This window comes from Lathamus discolor, chromosome 13 (genome assembly GCF_037157495.1).
Source record: "Lathamus discolor isolate bLatDis1 chromosome 13, bLatDis1.hap1, whole genome shotgun sequence".
NCBI lineage: Eukaryota > Metazoa > Chordata > Aves > Psittaciformes > Psittacidae > Lathamus > Lathamus discolor.
In genome coordinates, this window is record NC_088896.1 from 7289860 (window position 1) to 7310445 (window position 20586).

At 39.6% G+C, this 20586-nt stretch overlaps 1 protein-coding gene across 3 annotated transcripts in view; it reads right to left on the bottom strand.

The window, feature by feature from the left end:
• Nucleotides 1–20586, bottom strand: part of CA10 (carbonic anhydrase 10) — a 194598-nt gene that overhangs the window by 155497 nt on the left and 18515 nt on the right. For all 3 annotated transcript variants that reach the window (XM_065693410.1, XM_065693409.1, XM_065693408.1), the window contains exon 3: nt 2368–2442. In XM_065693410.1, the coding sequence (XP_065549482.1) occupies nt 2368–2442 (75 nt within the window). The remainder of the gene's footprint in view (nt 1–2367; nt 2443–20586) is intronic.

Consider the following 20586-nt stretch of genomic DNA (forward strand, 5'->3'; position numbering starts at 1 on the left):
AAGGAAATATCTCAGCAGATGGCCATAGCTGATTGCTTCAGTGCACGTCAGTCAGCAACTTCAGCTCTAGCTCGTCAGACTGCCTCGCAGCCATCACCTCTCAGGTGCTAATTAGCATCTCATGTGAGATCTGATATGTGACTGCTAACATTGCGGATAAACTTAATACGTACTAACATATCCTTTGTGATGTGTTAGTCTGAGATCATAACCATAAAATGCATCCTTGAAATGCTTTAAATGCTTTCAAAGACTCCAAAACCTAGGTGCTGCTGAAAAAAAATAGTTGTTTGTTCTATAAAAAATCATGGGATTTCTCTCTTCTGCTGAGGATTACAGGTTGCAGTTGAATTTGAAAGAAATGTGACAGTCTGCAAGAAAGGTGTCCCCAAATTTCCCTTGATTGCTTCACAGCTGCTTCAGTGAGGAGTGTCCTTCTGGAGCCATTCCTGAGGATGCGTGCTAGGTTAGTCCCAGATTCAACATGTACGGGTAACTCAGGGTTCTCTTGTTAAGGAAGTTTCTCTCCACACTACTCTAAGAGGTCTTCTTTCTTGGATGTTTGAGTCATGACTGTTTCCCTCTTAGTCGTCTAATGATGTTCCCAAGCCCAAATTTCTCACCATATTAAGACTACAACACCACAAGCACTACCTGATCACGTATGTTTCTTTACATGCTGACAATTACATTATTTCCCTCAGTAACTTTAAGCTGAGATGATGAGAAGGTCTGTTAGGTAGATATTTTTTTCACCCAGTTTCTACTGGGCATCTCCCTGGGTCATGTAGATCAGGAAGGTGACATTTCTTGAAAACAGGTGATTATGTTCTCCAGGCTTCTTCCCCTGTTATCAACATTAGGAACTAAATAGGCATAACAATACACTGCGGTGCCTCTGACAGCCCAAACCATTGTCAAGTAAATCTGAAAAGCTACTTTATGCTACATCAATATGTAATTAAGCTCCAGGCTTGTAGATGTTGGGTTTTTTATGTGCTTTTCATAAGAATTTCAGTGCCAGAAGCTTGTGGGTTGAAATATTTCATCTCATTTGGATTAGTAGTACTATCAAGATAATCAGCATTTTGGGTATTTCAAATGACTGTCAAAGTGTAACTATTGTCACAACAATCAAAATATCTGATGATAGATCAGATCTACAGATTCTTAGGAACAGCTCACACAATAGCTAAGTAGTATTTTCTTGTACTTGGGGGAAACAAAGATCATGTAGCAATTTTCATGGTGCTTTCATGATAGAACTTGAAGCTCTATTTCAGCTTATAATATATAGCTAGCGTATAGAAATTAATGCATACTCATCTCAGTTGCACTGAGAACATACTGAACAATACACTCACTGAATGCTTCTGAATTTACTGAGTGAGGAATGTGCCGTCAAGTCTGCCCAACAACTAAACAGAAAATGGAGGTTGCTAAAGTTTCCCAACTCCTCTCCTAAACTGAAACGTCTACTCAAATGGAACAGTGAAGACCCAACAAAGTAATTCTGCTTGAAAGGAAGAATAAAATAATTTAGAGTAAGGGAGCACAAAAAGATCAGGTGTGAAATGTAGGTGAAAAACAAAAAATTATCAGTCTGAGAACTATGAGTGTCTCAGGCAGCTTGGATCTGAAATGTGTTAGAGAGATCCAGAGCTTAAAAGAACAAGCCTACTCAGACCAGCTGAAACTTAAAGGGTCTATACCATTAGGATAAGCAATACATGTTTGGAGGAGTTGTACCAATACAGAGCAATGACATGCTATTGCTAGCCTGAATTTCACTTTTGCCTATCAAATTCCACTGCTGTTGCTTATTTAGATCCTTTTAGCTACCTAATGATTATTTACCACTTACTAAATCTTACTGAAGCCAGGTTAGGATTTCATTTTTCAGTCAGTTTTCTGTTCCCAAATCAAAAAAGAATGAAATTCGAGTGTTAGGTTGATGTTTCAATTAAGTTCCTTTCCTAATACACTCTTAAATTTGTATACGTTACCTAGAAGTGCTGCATCAGAGAAGTAAATTCATCCACGTAACAACACTGCTTTTCAGTTCACCCATTCATATTTCTATAGACAGAACATGTATTCACAAAGTAGCATCACATTAATTTTACTGAGTGAAACCAGGAATGTCATCAAAGTGGTTTCTTTCCCGGAAAACAGCCATGGTCTTTGGATGATGTATTGACAAAAACCTTCCCAGGCTCCTGTACAATGTGATGTTGAGTAGCTGTGTACTTCAAATCTCTGCAATGGACAAAATAACAAAACCAAAAAAATGTCCCCCAAACCCCACTATATTAATTCCAATGAAACACTTTTTAATAAAAACTAAGATTTTTAAATTACACTTACCTGGAACAAAGCTTCCCTGGACCACCTCCTTATACGCCCACCAGCCTTCATGGATTTTTGGTGAATTTTGTTGAGCTAGAAAGAAATAATCAAAGAAATCATAAACTTAAAGCAGGGAATAGGAAATACTTCATTACATGAACTTTGGAAATTCTCATCAGTATATCATCTTCCACAGCAGAGCCATCCCTCAAATTCCCAAGTGATGTTTATTCAGTGTATTGAATTATGCTAACACATCTATATCTTAGGGAACCTTGTTGCTTTTCTCATACAGTAAAACTGTCACTAAACTTAAATTTTCAGAGAGAAAATTAGGATCTCCAGGAAGTCCTTAAAGCAGCTTCCAGTGCCTAAAGGAGGCTGAGAAGAAAGCTGGACAGGGGCTTTTACAAAGCATATATGGGCAGGACAAGGGGAAATGGCTTTAAATTGACAGAGGGGAGATTTAGATTATGTACTGGGAAGTTCTTCCCTGTGAAGGTGGTGAGGCGTTGGCACAGGGTGCCCAGAGGAGCTGTGGCTGCCCCACCCCTGGCAGTGTTCAAGGCCAGGTTGGATGGGGTTTGGAGCAATACCCATGGCAGGGGGTTGGAGCTGGATGAGCTTTAATGTCCCTGCCAACAGAAACCATTCTAGGATTCCATGACTGCAGGTCAGAGCTCATATGCAGACATATTCTGCCTTCACTTGTATTTTGCTTGATATATTCATACTTAGAGCAACTCTATTCCACTGAGCTGCAGAAAGCTCAGCTGCCTTGTGTATCATTAACTTCAATTTTGGGTCATCTTGCACTAGGTCCAAGAACTTTTTAACATAACTATGCAGCTATAGAAGATGCTGGATGTAGCAGCTTTCTGTTGCAGTTTCGTTTCTCATATTATATGCAAAAGACAAAATTACCCTGGGCAAAGTTCCAGCAATATAATAAAAATTGTTGTCATTAAAAATTACAAAGAGGATCTGACATTCAGACTAAAAAGGATACAAGATGAGGACCATTACATACTGTTCTATCAGTCACAAAACAATATTTATGATTTAACTGACTGTAAATTACAGAAACAAAAGTAAAGCTGAAGTTAATTAAAGATACTGACAGAAGGACCAACACTCTGCTTTACCAGAAATCCAGACACACTAATGGAATGAGGTATGTGTGGATGCAGATTTCTCCTTGCAGTACTGATGTTCATTCCATTAACTGAATGGTGACATGTTAAACTGAAAGGAGTATTCCACTGTGCACTCTTTACAGTCTGCAGATGAGACTGTCTTCATTATTTTCGCTTTTATATCATTGCCTAGAGAACTCCAAATGTGTATGGCTGTATCATGCTGGACTGTACTATACAAACATTTGGAAAATGGCAAATCCCAACCCACAATCAAAATATCTGAGCAGCAAACTATTCACATGCAGTCTGAACTGCAGTTTTTTTGGATCTAAGCACTGGTTTATGCAGGTTGCTTTTACAATCTATGCTCTGTAACTGAAGTCCTTAAGATTTCAGGATGCTTTAGCAGAGGATACTAGTAAGTGAGATGCAACAAAGCACAGCAATCACTCTTTTACTTATAATTTCCCAGAAAATTACAGTGGATCAAAGTGCATGTTGTAGTTATATACACAGCTGAAGCTGGGTCAGCCAACCAGAGGCAGCTGTGTTTTAAAAGTGAGTGGAAAAAAAAGTATGTATATAGACAGAGGCAAGTTAGGAAGGCTTCAGGGAGGATGGGTATTTTCATACATTTGAACTGCCTACTCTCAGCATTCATAGAAACATACACAGTTGAAACATATATTGCTTCTGCCCACTATGTAGCCAATCTAAATGATACATGACAGGACCAGAAGAAAAATATAATCCATTATTCAGCATTTAAATTAAAAACCAATATCAAAAGACATTGGCTCTGCAGCTCTACCTCAGCCCCAACAGGTAGTAAAGCTAATTCCAAAAGGATTATAAGGAAAACTAACATTTATATCATGTTTTTTTCAAATCTGCTGCATTAATATGGCATAGACTGCAGGAGATTGGGAAGAAAATTAGATTATCAAAGCTTTGTAATAAATAATTGGATGTCAGTGCAAATGCTTCAGCTATCAGAGAAGAGCATGACCTGGCATCACTGTGCACATTCCACAGATACCAGATGCTTATCTCGTCAATACACATGAAAATTAAACAGACAGAAAGAAGCTCAATAAGCAAAATAAGATGTTGCACCATAGCCATATAAAATATCTAAGACAGAGCAAGAGCAAAGCTGAGAGTGTTGATAGTTTACAGAACACTAAGACCAGTGACGAAATCAAGAGTAAAGGCAGGTGGTTGCTGTGAGAAAGCAGCTAGGGAGACAATCCCCAATGCCGTGCTCCTTCTTGAACCCTGAAACCTCAATGTTTTATACCAGTTCAGGCAAAACATCCTGTAAAATAGTGCAGAGAGTGAATGAACAGAGATTTCCACTCTGCTGTGCATGTGAAATGTAGCTTGGTGCCAAAGATATACTAGATATACTCTGATGGATTCTAAAGAGATTTTGCTTAGAAAGGAAAAGATTTATAAAGCTCCCATTTCTCTGAATGCAGGACGAGAGGGTTTGGTAAGGCCAGAGAGGAAAGCTTGTCTTCTAAAAACTCCTGCTAAAGCATTACTCCAATCTGTTATACAAATGGGCAAGAGGTCTTATTACAGGAGAAAAAACCTGTTCTCTATTTTTGAAACATCATCAGACCTATACCTGGATTCATAATGGAACATGGAATATAAAATTAGAATGAACAGACATATGGACAATCCTTGCTGGGAATCCTATCTGGGCCACTTACACCTGATGCATGTACAACACAGGGTGTACAATTGGTGTGTCAATGTCCATCTGACAGAATGGCGCTGTGCCTGGGTAAACAGGTTCAGCCTTATGGCTCAGGAGTTGTTGCCAAGGAAAAGGATTCTTCATATGTGCCATCTCATGACACTGAAAATAGCACAATTCTCTCAGCATCCTTCTTATTTCCCGCTTGAGGACTATGAAAAAGACACGTGCTTGCTGCGTGGATTCTCATTATCCTGTGTTCCTACCAGAATACTGCAGCTCCTCCATAGCAGCTCCTTTTTTTTTGGCAAAATTAGTCATGTAAGACACCAAGGAGACAAAAGGTCTAGAAAGCAATTCTGTATTCCTAAACAGGGTTAAACATCTAAAAAAACCCCACATTTCTGCTACCTCAGACACAATTTTACCACTAAAACCTAAACTATGCCTTTAGCTTCCAAGAAAAATAGTCACTTCTGCAAAGCATCAAAATAAACAGGCCCATCTGAACAGACACTTTGCTGTTACGAGCAGATTACCTGCACAAGTGGCTCTGCAACAGCAATTTTTTGCATCAGCACTGTATTCTGCCATCAACAGGGATAGACCAAAATGCCATGCTTGTCCAAAGTGCTAGAGGATATTGAATGACCTCCATTTGCTACAGCATCCTCTCCCTCAGTACTGAAACCACTAGCATCTGAGATTAGTAGCTCTGCTGATATAACACCATTACGTCAGCTCTCTTTCAATGCAGCTGCTGTAGAGACAGGATATTTATTTGAAGCTGATATGACATGTGTTGCTTTCATTCTGTCAGATTATTGTAGGCATGTGTCATTGTCGAGCATAAAATTACAGGTTAAATTCCACAAGATGTTGTGCATTTTTGTTTCCTAGTGACTTCCACGTATAGGGAAATGACACTGGACTGGATCATAAACATGTACAGCAAATGCAACCAGCAAAAGATGCTATTGCCCCATTAAGTCAGCAGTTAACTGTATCTAGCTTAGAGGTTAAAATGAATAGGTTTATGTTTCTAAGAGAAGCTGATGCTCAGGCAGTAAAACTACTTAAAAATCATCAGATAACACTGTATCAGATACCGGGTACCATGGTGCAGATGCTGAAATACCTGCATACAATTTGCAGTGCGGAGTCTTCATCTTGTTGGAACGCTGACGTGATATAAAATGCTGTAATTAACACAAAATGCCCCTCAGTAAATATGCTTATTTGTAATATATAAACAAGTCATTCTAAAATTACTTACTTTCTACACTTAAATAAAAGATAAAAAGGCTTCTATCTGATGCCATCAATTACGGCATTCACATCTGAGCATGAGCCAAGAGTAGAATCCTGCCAGCTCAGACTTCTCCATTCACTTTACTGCCATTTCACACTGATGAAAATGCTAGACTGGACAATGAGGCTCACAGCAGTTAGGAAAACAATCTTTTTTTCATCTTAATTTTATTGATCTGAGCTCTTCTGATTGCTTTATTAATCATTCTGCATGCTTATCCCCACTTAACTTACATCCTAAGAGTCTTGTTTGTAGTAACCTGGCTAGCATTGCCCTGGCATTAAATGCATAACACTTTTATCACTGCTACCCCTTCTGCATAGTTACGAGATAAAAAAGAAAGCCAGCTGCATCTATGAGCCATTAGTTTCATAAGAAACTTAGTGTAAAGCATTATTTAATTTCTAATACTCTGATATGAAAATCTCAGAAAACTGCCATAGCGACTATTACACAAAAAATAAACCCTCAAATCTGGTACTAAAATGGTGAATACTGAAAATGAAAGATTTATTTATAAGGTGTTAGTTGCTGGTGTGATCTTCACTTATATCCACTCTTTGTGTCCCACAGACACAGGCTTTATAGGTCTTATCCTGCTTCTCTCCCAGCCAGCATACTACTTGATTCTCCATTCAGAGTTCCACAGTTCACTCTGAGTAGCTTCATCACTCTCAGGGTATCTTCTATCAAGTAATCCAAGATAGCTGTGCCTTGTGGCAGAAATGAAAGCCAGAGACATTTTTCTGTAGTATTTCAGAAGATCATGTGTTCTTATGGAAAATCAGCCCTACAGAAAACAGTGCAGGATGGGTTAAAAAAAATAAAACCAAAAACCTGTAAGAAACAATTTAATCTGTTTTGCTAAATCCATTTGCAGAACCTCAGGTAATGTACATACTTTGTAGTTATTTTAAATAATTTTAGTTACTACACTTCACATGGATACTGTGCACACTGTTAAACCCAAGGGTGGGTTGCCTGAACTGTGGAGGGAACACAGACTTACTCCATCTCAAAAATCAGGTTCAACATCTGCAGTCATACAAGTACCAGCTTTTGGCTCACACCACAAATGCCTCCGACAGCAAAGGGAATATACATGTATAAAGTGGACCTGACAGCAGGGGAATTAAGTAGATGCAATGGCTGACAATTCAGCCCTCTCTAATGAACATTCAGCTCGTTTAAAACAAGTCCTATTGCAGTTATTATTTAAGATGGTTTTATGCAGCCTTTTTATATTAAAAGAACCTAACAACACACACTTCAGGCACTATATAAACCATCATTTACAAGTGAATAGTTACAGGACAAGGAAGGTTAACCTGCTTAGGAATACTACAGCTGATATTGCATGCATCCCCATATGATGAGGGAGAAAAAAGAAAACAAAGGATTATAAAGGGATCAATAAATAAAATGCTTTCATCAGCTATGACAATTTCTTTTTTTTCCCCTAACATTTTGCTCAGAAAACATGCAAATGCTCTTTCATTAAGTTAATACTTTCCAATTCCATAAATCCTTCTTCCACCATCCCCATGTGTAAAAGCCCTCACTGCTGCTGTGAATTCCAAACAGTATTCAACACAAACAAAACAGACGTGACCTGATTTTGTCGCATCTGAGGGCAAAAGTAAGGCGCTATCATGGGAACTCTGCCATGGCACAGAGACTTGTCTATTCTGTGTATTTTCTGTCATTTTGTCTTTTGATAAGATTCTAATTAAAAACCTAGGCCAAAGGGTGAGACTTCATATAAGCAGAGTCGTATGTATACAAATAGTATGACAAAGAATGTGGCATAACATTAAGACATAAGTCACTGCTGCATCTACTGCCCTTATGCAGGTGGCTTTTGATGTGGGTCCCCACGTGTCCAGTCACTAAATGCTGCTTGAAGAACCATAAATTGAGATGTTTACAAGTCCTTAAGCCCATATTAGGATACATATTCTGCTTGCAGCACTCTCTCACCAGAACTTTGCAAGACTGTGGTAGTATCTAGCCGCAGCTCCGTTTGCAGGAAGTAAAAAGTATGTATAAGGCTCAGCTCTGTTCAGCAGAGAGAAGCATCTTGTGCAGATACTTTTCTCATCCCTTTCAGTCACATGTATTTGTGAACCTCTTCACTAAAGAATTTCAAATCCTAACAGGTGAGGAAAGCGGAAAAGGCAAGTGAAGGTTAGTCTAAAGGCTGCTGCCCAGAACTGGCAGATGGGGCTCTGAAACATCATTCCTTCCTCTGCTATCAATCTTGTAGGTGGCTGTGCACTTTCATTTATTACCTGTAAAAACAGGCTTGTAATACAGTTATCATCCCACTTTTCAAGAAAGGGTAATATAATTATTATTCAAGAAAGGTTTCAAGAAAGGGTAATATAACCAGGTAACAACTTGTGTGATTTCTGACCTCCGAATACTATCGAAATCGTTTAAATAAGATTATGTATAAGTGGGAATCATTCCCAATGATGTTTATGAAGAACATGAGATGCACATGCTGGGTAACTGCACACTGTATCATGCTTTTAAAAGAAGCTGTATAAATATGTATTTTTGGGTGGTGGGTCCCAACTTGTAATAAGCCCTCTTTCCATAAAGCATACATGCCTAATCACATAACTGTTATTTAAGTTCTAGTATAAATGAACAAAACACCACAGGTTGTATCAAAAGCTTTTAGTCCGGAAAAGTTAAAAATATCTTGACTCACTGTTCCCTAAGCACTTAAGTACACCAGTGTAAATGATGGACAGGACAAGGGATAACAGGTTAAAACTTGAAACAGGGGAAGTTTAGATTGGATATAAGGAAGAAGTTCTTTCCTGTTAGGGTGGTGAGGCACTGGAATGGGTTGCCCAGGGAGGTTGTGAATGCTCCATCCCTGGCAGTGTTCAAGGCCAGGTTGGATGAAGCCTTGGGTGAGATGGTTTAGTGTGAGGTGTCCCTGCCCATGGCAGGGGGGTTGGAACTGGATGATCTTAAGGTCCTTTCCAACCCTAACTATTCTATGATTCTATGATTCTATGGACTGCACTGCAGGGTGAATTACTTTGCACCCAATTTAATGTGAAACTCTTGAGTACTATTCCTAATTCAATTTGTAGAACATCAAATGTCCCTATAAATCTGTTGTTCTTTTAATGTGACTAACACACATGTACAGGAGTTAAACCACTTAATGTATAAGATAGTACATTTGCCCTCTCCAAGTATTTTTTGGCTAATGTGGCTGGAATGCTAAGGCAGTGTTACCTTTCATGTTATTTGCTCCAATTTTTAAAATACTTCCCTGTAATTTCTTCTTCTGCAAAATTTCATTTCTGAAATCATTGAGGGAACGTCAAGACAGCTCTCTGTTGTCCAGGAAAGCTGGGCAGCTTTGTCTGATATGAAAGAATGCTGACGGTTCTAAGCACAAATTACTACAATTAGGGATGCGAGCCTCTGCTTCCTCAAACCCCTGAGATACCTATGGGACTCCCATTACTTCTGAACAAGGTACAGTTCTCTTCCTTCTCTGGCAAGAGTCAAAACTGCAGCAACGCTGAACTACTGCAAGAAAACAAAGCAATTAACGCAGAAAAAAACTATATAGTTGTATTGCAGCAATTAGAACATAATACTGATTGCAATGTGGAAATTCAAAAGAAAATGCCAGAGATTCAGCACCTTTCATCCCACCCACTGGTGGCATGCTTAGGGTTCCATGGGTCTTAAACCACACTAACGCAATTTGGCTGTCTCAGTGTTTCATAAGGTCTCTGATAGGAGTGTCAGTGTACGCAATAGCCAACTCTCTATTGTCTTAACGGGGTAGTTCCTCTGCAATGAGTTGTCCAATCATGTCTAGATATAGTCTGAAGAGCTCTGTAAAATAACGCAGTAAGAAGCAGTAAGGTATCTTGTGATATTAACTTCAAATAGCTCTTTGCACTGCCTGTCCTCCACTCCCATTAATTTCAATGCGGTTTGGGGACACTCAGCAACTTCCAAGAAATTGCCTCAATATCTTTGAGCCTTTACAGTTCAATACATTATTAATGCTAAATTAATAGGGCTTCCTTTAAAAGGAAACCACTAAGTTCCTTCCTCAGAATCACATACGATATTGACATCTTACTGGGTTTCTGACCCTATTCTCTAAACAGAAAGTTACTTATCAGTTACAGACAGCTGGGGAATGTTTTAGTTGCCACAGGCAGATCTCTTTCATTTTCCCAAATCTTTGGCTCCAGGAAAGAGAAATTACTTCTTCAGCAGTCTTCCCATGAGTGAGCAGTGCCCAGAATTTATGTATTCATCACTCCTTAGGCAAACTCAAGGGGAAAAACTAAAGGTCTTCCAATTAACCTCAGGACTAATGGCATCGATAGTAGGTGCTTGATCCCACAATGATATGAGCATTTTCCACACTCTTAACAAAGGGACATAGCTGAAAGAGAGGGCAGAGTTTCCCTTGAAAATTCAGAACTATGAGTGGCAATCTGTAGGACTTGTACTCTATATATACTACTCTAACTTCGGTCAGCACAAAATGATGCATGGTCTTGAGATAGAAAGAGTAATTTTCTCCCAACTAATAGAGCTACAGAAAACCAAATCCAGTTGCAACAAACAAACCAATGTAATTCAAAAGCTAGTAGCCAAGGGGAGGCAAAATTATTTTGATTATACTGAATTGGATTCAGTAGACCCAGATTTCTGATCACCCTGGGGCTGATGGTCAGGGCACTAATCCAGATCATCTCACAGCTCACTGGACTACGTAAATCCTCAGCACTTAAACTTCACGTCCTGGTGCTTTCTGAGATCAGAGTCAAAAAACTGTTTTTCTGGCCATGTAATAACAGCTTTGCTAGTATCAAGAAGAAATCTACTGTCAGAGGATAAGCCAAGATACGGATCCATTTCAGGCAGTGGCATCATGACAAAACTGAACCCATCATAATGTGGCTTTATTGTACTGGCTCTTCCCCCTTGCACTGCAGTTTAGCAGTTTCTTAGCAATCGTTGGTTCTTGGTTACTAGACATTTCTGAACAAGGGAACAGGGGAAAATAAACCAACTTTGTAGCTAATTTTGTGAATTAGTGACGACTTTTCTTCCAAAGTAGCAGTACTTTCAGTGCTCTTAACAAGATTGGGATTTATTTTTCAACATAAAGACTACAACAGATCTTGACTTGCTCAAAATAATGTTTCTACATCATGCAGATTTTCACAAGAGCCCAGTTCATGCTTATTCCCACTAGGATACATGGTAAATATAGAAGAATCTTGAAAAGCAATGAACTAATTAAATTCCCCTTAAACTGTCAAAAAGGGTTATGATCATTGGGGTTGTTTTGGTGTGTTACCAAACAATGAGATGCCATGAGCTATCAAAAACTCTAAGATCCATGTTAACAATACAGGGGTTTTCTGTATGTTTCCTTCACTCAAACTTCTGGAAAAAAACTGTGGAAAATGAGCGTGTATTACTGGAGGCAAGAAAAAGGACTAAAGAAGGCTATTTGCTTCTAAAATGTTTGGGGCAAGTTAGGGTGATTCCAAGCAAGAAGTGATTCTTAGAGTCTTCCAGAATCAAGTAGACACTGGCCCTGTACCATAAAAAGCTATCCAGGTTTGCAAAGTGCCACTATACTTACCCACTACAGCATTAACGAACCTCAAATCATTCAGTAAAACAGTGCCCAGCTCAGAACCCCATCTGTATTAAACTGGACTCCAGATAACCAGGAATACTGTGTATTACCAGCATTAACTTTTCATAAATTTAATTTACATCATAAGATGCAGCTGAGGGGAGAAGAAAATAAAGTAGTCTTATTGACACCTCAATGCACTTATGTTCCCATAACCCAAATGAAGAAGAGTAAAATTAATAAAATGGGGTATATATATTTGACTACCACCTGTCTACCCTAAGTAACCATCAATGTTAAGGTGAAAGGTTATGCAAACAAGGAAAAAGCAAAGAAAAGCAGCTTTTTTCCAGACTTCTAAATTCACAGATGGGAAGTAATTGTGGAAAATGGAGGAACTGAGGAGTAGCTACAGGAAAAAATCATTCCAGTCAGATGAGCTGCCAGGATAAGACAAGACAAAGGAAAAAAGAACATGTCTCATTGATCCCAGTTGCAGCCATGTTGTATTCTATCAACATGCCAATTTGTTAATTACTTCTTAGGCATTTACTGTAGTGACAGGACAAGGGGTAACGGGTTAAAACTTAAACAGGGGAAGTTTAGATTGGATATAAGGAAGAAATTCTTTACTGTTAGGGTGGTGAGGCACTGGAATGGGTTGCCCAGGGAGGTTGTAAATGCTCCATCCCTGGCAGTATTCAAGGCCAGGTTGGATAAAGCCCTGGGTGGTACGGTTTGCTGTGAGATGTCCCTGCCCATGGCAGGGGGGTTGGAACTAGATGATCTTAAAGGTCCTTTCCAACCCTGACTATTCTATGATTCTATGATTACAGTGATGACAGCCGTATGAATACCTGAGCTTTTACTAGCTTATTTTAGACTATTTGCAAACAACATCCCTAAAAACGTTACTAGTTTGGAAGCACTGTTTGTTTATCCCACTTGTCAGGTAAAGATTGGCGAGATTATTGGGTTTTTCCCCTATTTGTCACGCTCCCAATCCTGACAAGAGACAACTCACTTTCTGTACTTCCCCCCATCATTTTTGCTTCCTTGCAGTTCTGTGGAATATCCTTCAGAGATTACTTCTACCATCCATCTGTCTACAGTTGTGTTTATCCACTGAAACTGGAAGAAGTCTCTGGACTGGTTCCTGAGACAGCATTGCTGTTCTGGGACTCTACTGTTCTTCTGTTATTCCTAACCCCACCACCAATATTCTTGGCTAGAAACGATGCAGCTCTGTCTACCCTGGGTGACTGTAAAGAGCAGCTTATCCTTCTGAACCCTAGCACAGTTCTTGGCTTCTTGGTCCTTGCAAAGGTGTCCCCTGTTCATCCTTCTCAGACACTTCTTTAGCCATGAGAGAGAAGCAGTGACATGGATACGCTTCTTTCCTCTCTCTCATTTAGTTCTGAAGTTATGATGGATGGTATTTCACGCTGGCTGTGATGCATGTCCCTGCTTCATTTTCCTGTTTTAGAATTTTAATCATTACTAAATTATTGATGCAGCAATCCCAGGTATCTGTTGTTCAGAGCTGGCTGCTCTCCCTGTCTTTTGAAAGGTAAGACTCTGGACACAGATAAAAGACAAAATAAAAAACCACCTACGGTAAGAATTTAAAGTGTATGGAGAAATAAACCACTGCCAAGATTTCATCAGGGATTTCCTCGCTTTCCTTCTTTTCATGTGGTCCTGTTTCTTCGAAGTCAAAATCCAGAACCTTCAGACAGTCATTTATTCTTGAAGGAAAGATTATTTTTTTTTAGTGAGGGTAAAACCAGCTCGGAACTGGAGTTCACTATTTGTGAACTACTGAACATGATGGCAGTACAAAACCCCTGCCCATCGGCAATACTCACTGCTTGCATCATTTAGTTCATAAAAATGTCATGGTCATAATTTATTAAAATGCAGTTGTCCATCTACTGATATGTACAGATATTCAACTTAAAAAAACACAACCGCAATGCAATAGGACACAGTAAGATACTCCAGCAGGAGTAAGTCCAAGCGTCCCAGCAGACCAACTTTCAAAATAGCACAAATATCAGAAATATTCAGGCCAATCCAGAGAAGCTTTGTTTCTTTCACTTAAGATTCTTACTGTATTCAGTTTTGATCAGTGAATACTTCAAAGAACGATTCAGGATTAACTCTGGCAAATTCACTGCTGTGCAGCTGCCTAAAGAACACACTATACATACCCTGGAGACACAGACATCCCATACCTGATTATCCACAAATAAATGCCTGCTGAGTCTTCCACATATGCTGAGCATTGTAGATGGGAAAAGAGAACAGTGGATATGCAGAACTACAGATCTATAAACATGGTGTCTAACAAAAATCACATCCTTGTATCCTGTACCTGCCTCCTTTCCTGTATTTCAGCCTTTGCCACTTCGCCTTTGACTTTTGTATGCAGAAAGGGTTGAAGATACAGATGAAAAACGCACAGCCAACCAGACAGCCCCCTCCAAAGCATCAGCAGTCTGAAAGGAAAGCACCAGCCACATTCTGCTGACAACCAGCTTGTTATCTCCTTGACTATGAATTGCCTGAAGTCACCTATGGCGTATCTATCCAGGCAGATATAGACTGCTTTGTCTTTCAGCAGGTCGTACTAGCTTACAGAACACAGTACCAGGCTAACTTGGTCCCATGGCTGCAGCCTCAGATCTGGTGTGAGTCTGGGTGGTAAGGAGCACAAGTAGTTGAGGACTGAGTGGAAAGGCATGCAGAAATCAGTGATGACACTGATAGGAGAAGTCCAGCTCTGTAGGGAGTAAGTTATTTCCAGTCCCTTAATCTTTCCACTGGAACACAATTTTACGCATAACATCTCAGCTCTTCTGTAACTTTAAGTCCACCTGAAATAACCCTTCCTGAATGCTAGGAAAACTAGTCAGGATATTGCTGGGGTTAAAAAAAAAAACCCACAAAAAACCAAACAAACCCAACATTTGGAATACTGAAATGAATCTAAAGCAAACAAACTTGTGTCCAAAACAACTTAATGAAGTTAGACATTAGTTTCAGAGACAGTAAAATTACCACAATAGTAGCCAGGAGAAACTGACTGAATTCTGCATGTTTTAGTTCTTCTCGTTGCCTAAATGCCTGCCTAGCTGTTCTGAAACTGTGCACTAACCACGAGGAAAATGCAGTGAGGGCTGATGAATAATGCACACAAGTCAAAGTCCACCATCTTCAGCTGGTGACCATACCATTCTGCAATGAACAGTATTACTGACTCTTTAAACCTGATTTTGAGCCCTGTTTGGCAGACACATAAGGTCAAAATCTGATGACAAAACTGGATGCATAGAAAGGATCTTACATCAGGGTCCTGCATCCAGCTTTGAACTTCACACCAGGCCAAGTTCACTGCAGCTGGTATGCTTCAATGCCAGGTTTTCACGCAGCTATGCAGAAAACTAAGCTCAGTATCAGAAGATGCCAACTTATTACAATTTAGTCAGACTGATCCCCACTCTTCCATTCATGTTTGGAATTGATACAGCCACATTGTAGAGATCATATGGTAGAAACAGTACAAAACACAGAAGATAATCTCTATTTGAGAACTTGAGAGACCGCTCTATTTCATTGGAGAACAAACAGTTTAACCATAGCACCTGCTTCAAACTATTCTACTGACCTTCAGACTTTAGACCACATCATTTATGTGTCTCTATTCTGCAGTGTTGGACCATATCCTGCTTTTACCTCCTGGTTCTTAAGTTCATGCATGTTTATGGCCATCTTATTGGTATATCACCAATACATTAAGAAGCTTGAGTCTGTAACTCTTAGTAATGCAAGCAGTCCGTGTAACTCAGAGTTTTCTTGTAAGACTGAAGATTAATAAGATTTAACAAGACTGATGCAGCACTCTGCAGAACACAGCATTTTGATAAATGGCGCTTTCATAACAGAGATGCTACGCACATTCTAAACCATTTAAACTGATAGGAATTATTCTCCTGACTTCAAATATGCACTGAGTATGGCTCTAAAACAAATACACATTTTTTTTGTGAGCCATCGGTATCACAGTCTTTATTTTAGGTATGCATTTCTTTAACTGTAATTTCCCCAGCTGCAGCCCAAGGTAGATACGAAAAATGTGGCAGTGGACTTGTCCTGCTGCCACACGGCTGAGCTGGCTAGATCTAGATACGGGCTGTGCCATCAGCAGGTTCACCCAATGGTCATAATATTTACTTTACAAATACTATTTCTTCTCATCATTTTCTGCCATTAAAAAGCAGCCTGAGTGTGAGGGAGATGCCAGGACAGTAAGCAAACCAACAATCTCTGATATTAAGAAGTGAGGTCTGTTTACTCCCAGAAAACCCAGAAGACTATTCAAATATCATCAATTCTGAGTTCATGCTTTCTTAAAATATGCTTTTCTTCAAAGACAATGCAGTAATTCCCAATATTTATCCTAGCAGTCACAGGGCAATATTTAGCGATATCTTTACCTTTTATCTTTATCTTTGACTATATAAGACATTAACATTTTCTTTAATTCTTTTGGTCGCTAGTCAACATCTAAGAGTAGAAAAACCCAACTTGTAAGGTTTTCTGGACTGTCAAACTACATTATCAAGTATTAAAAAACCCCAAACCCCCAAAGACTTGGCATTCCATTTTGGAAATTAAATCAATCACTAATCACTTTTCATAACACATCTTTAAAGGATTTTCAATACACAATTAGAGACTTGTCACAGATTGGAGGCTAAGCACACATGGAAACGTTAGGCATTAACTATTCTGTTGCTATTACGCACAGCCTTACTCCACAGATAACACCACCGTAATCTGAGGAAGTGTCAAGTGATCCGGAAGCTCAGCACATTTTAACTGTCTCAAAAAGCACAATTCTCATATCGTGTCACCTCCAAGTTCAAATGCCAATTTTTCTTTTCTCCCTTGAACAACTTTTCACTCAAGTTTAAAAAAAATTACACAGAAATGCTAAAGATAAACTAAGTAAGTAAAATATTAAACACTAAACACCAATGCCTGCTTAAACAGAGCACCACTTTCTTCCCATCTGCATTCAGCCACATTCTTGAATTTAGCGTGACATCATGTGCACAAGTGCTGTGGTGAAACAGGGCTGGCAGCACCAAGTGACATGAGGGATCTATACTGAGCCTGTTCCCTTAGGGCAGTTACCACCCTCAAAAGGCATTTTGTATTAAAACTGCTTCTTCATCATTTAACACCCTCTGCCCTTCTCCCTGGCACTGCTTCCCAAAGAAGGCAAAGTCTGTCTGCAAACCCAAGGGCTCCATCAACTCATGGGAAGTCTGTCAACAGAAACTAGTACTACTTAGTTCAGCATCATAACTGTAAAGACAATTTCAACCATAAATCAACATCAGTGAGGTTAGAATTCACTTAAAATTCTAACACAGTGTCATGGTTTATGCCCAGCTGGTCCTGCTGAACCCAGGACACAGATATGTGCACTGGGTTTGGCCAACATAAAAATAAACTAGCATCATTTATACTGTTATAAATATTGGCATTTTGAGTATCAACCAGCTGTAAACTGCACTGCCTCACATAAATCTGCATTAGAGTGATACAAATTTGAAGCCTCAAGACCCTCAAGGCAGCTTTTCATTGCTTTACAGTTTGAGCAATTATATACAGTTTGTGCAATGCAGTGCAAAGCCCTACTACTACAATTTGGCAGTGAGCTGTGGGTCAAAAGTCTTTGACCTACCCAAAGAGGCCTCTACACACTGAGCAGCATCATCTTTTATTTCTGTGTAACAACTAGTGGAAAATATTTTGAGATATTTGAGTAAAAGGTACTATAGAAAGTACTGTTTAAATAAATTATATTTCTCTAGGCTTTGAATTAAAAACCACAGTCACTCCTAATGGATTAAAACATGAAATGTTTTACCTCCTACACATGTTTGTATCCTTTTATAAAAGGCCAATATAGAGATTCTTTAGCAGTCTTTAGCAGTCTTCCATGCATTAGAAGACCTAGATGGTCTGTGATCATCAAAACACACATTAAGCATGTTAGGAGCTGGATAAAGCCAGCCACTTCATTACCTATGGCCCATAGTCACACTGGTCCTATAGTAACAAGAGAAAAATAAGATTAATTTTAATGTTTGCTCTTTCCCCTCAAAAAGGTATTAAAAATACCTGTCTGGGCTTTAGGAAGGAAAAGACTTCAAAACTCCAGTCTAAGCTACAGAAGACAAGAAGACTGCTGCCATTATAAAGCTGTGATTTCTCTGGGCATTGCTTCCTTTCACATGGATAGCAAAAGCTGTCTTTTCAAGGGTCTGATCTTCTTTCTTCTCCACTGCAGTTTGGTCAAATTGCACAATGACTTCAACAAAACAGAATCTGAAACCAGACCAACAGTTATATAGGAACCTAATGGTTCTTAGGTTAGATAGTTTAGTAGAAATTCAGGTGGGGCCAGACTTGGAAGTAGAAAGCTGAGTAAAAGGAGGGCATTGGCTTTGCCTTACGCTTTCCTTAAGATGTCTACTTGAGGGTCTTTTTCCCTCAGTCTAATCCCTGGAACTGAGAGAAATGGCTGCTTAAATCCTCAGTGCAGAAGAAAACCCTCAAAGGCTCACTAATTGAAGCCAAGCAGGCAGTGCTGTGAAAGGCCACTTCAGCCAGCCTTCCTAGCGCTCCAAGGGAAAAGTATCGCAGATTTTTAGCACATGATTCAAACTCCCAAAATGCTTGGGATTCCTGAGCATCCCTGAAGAGATGGTCTCCCTCCCTTTTCTACAGATGTGTAAATCAATGTCAGTCAAAGATGCTCACTCCCTTTTATTAACCAGTATGTAGTTCCAGTGTACAATTTTAACAGTCCTTAGACTTGCAGAGCATCTGATACACACAAAACATTTTTCCTATTGACCTGTTTTAGCTGTAGCTGCTCAGCACTTCTGCAAATCAGGCCTTGGGGGGAAACAAGGAACATACAATTAGTGACCACCCTTGAAAAGTTTGATTAAAGTCTGTTGCCAAGCAACACAAATTCTAGCAGAGACAGTGATGAAATTGTACTCTCTAGAGAAGTCTTTAATTCTTCTGTGACTATCTTTTTCTCTTCCTGCAATCCCTCCTTTATTCCCTGTGTCCCACAACCTCTGCAATAAAATGAGTGTGCTAAATTAGTGTCTTTTCCCACACAACCCTCATAGAAGCAATCATTCTTCTGGTATTTCTGAAGTGTTAAGATAACTTTAGATTGTGAATGTGTACGAACACTTGCCTCTCCCCACTCTTATTTTTTAAAACTAAAAATAACCCTACTAAATGACACAATTCTTGTACCTACCAAAGTGATTACAACATTTAGTCTCTCTTCTGTTTCATTCTTCACTGCCTCTCAGACCTAATTTTCTCCTGGTTTTCTCTCTCTGCCTCCACCCCTCCTGAGCACCTCCTTCAGGCGCGATCTCCTCCGCACCAACTGCCTGCCTGTCCTCCCACCCCAGCACCTACCACCGCTGTCTTCACTCAGCCAGTGAGTCCCAGTTAGAGCAGATAGCAAAATCCAGCCCAAAGCACTTCACTTGATAAAGATGCAGGCTTTGTAACTTATTTCAGGCTATGAAGGAAATCTGTTTCCCTCAGATGCTGACTCCATTTTTATCATGCTTATATATGCAAATATATGTGTGTGATGTCATATACATCTGTGTACAAATGCGCATAATATTTGCAACCAGAATGAATGTGAACGTGATTTATATGAAAGAGCAACAGCAGATGAGATCAGACAACCTGGGAAAAACCCAGTAGGAGAGACATGAGTGCTTCCTTTAGGAGTGGGCTACTGAAGAGCTTCTGGGAGTAGGACAGAGGATATGCCTGAGGAAGTGAGAGTCTGGACCAGAAGTTGCAGTAGTAAAAAGAAACTTGAGGAAAGGGGCTGGCACTGCACTCAGCAAGGACAGAGCCAGGGGCCACAGCCACTGAGCTGAGTGCCTGCATTTTAGCAAAGGTCTCAAAGAAAGTAATCCCAATGGGGGAAGACTGTGAAGCAGTGGTTAAACTCTGAGTTACTAACATGGACACTTCTTGTTCCAGGTATTTCACACTCTCCTCCCTTCTCTGGCAGAGGATTCTCAGAGATGCTCTATCCCACATTATCCCATACCGTGCACTCAGGGGCAAACAAGTTTGGGAACTGTCGTTTCTGCAGAAATAGTCACCAGTAAAAGTGCTGGAAAAAAGGACACAAAAATAGGCAGCAAAGAGAGATCCTTAATCTAAAACCTTCCAGCCATTACAGCTGGAGGTTTAAGAATCTCCTGAGCCAAAGGTTCCACTTTATTAACCTGGGAATAACTGAGCATAATAATACCTTCTCATCCTTGCTTCAAGTTCCCTTACTACC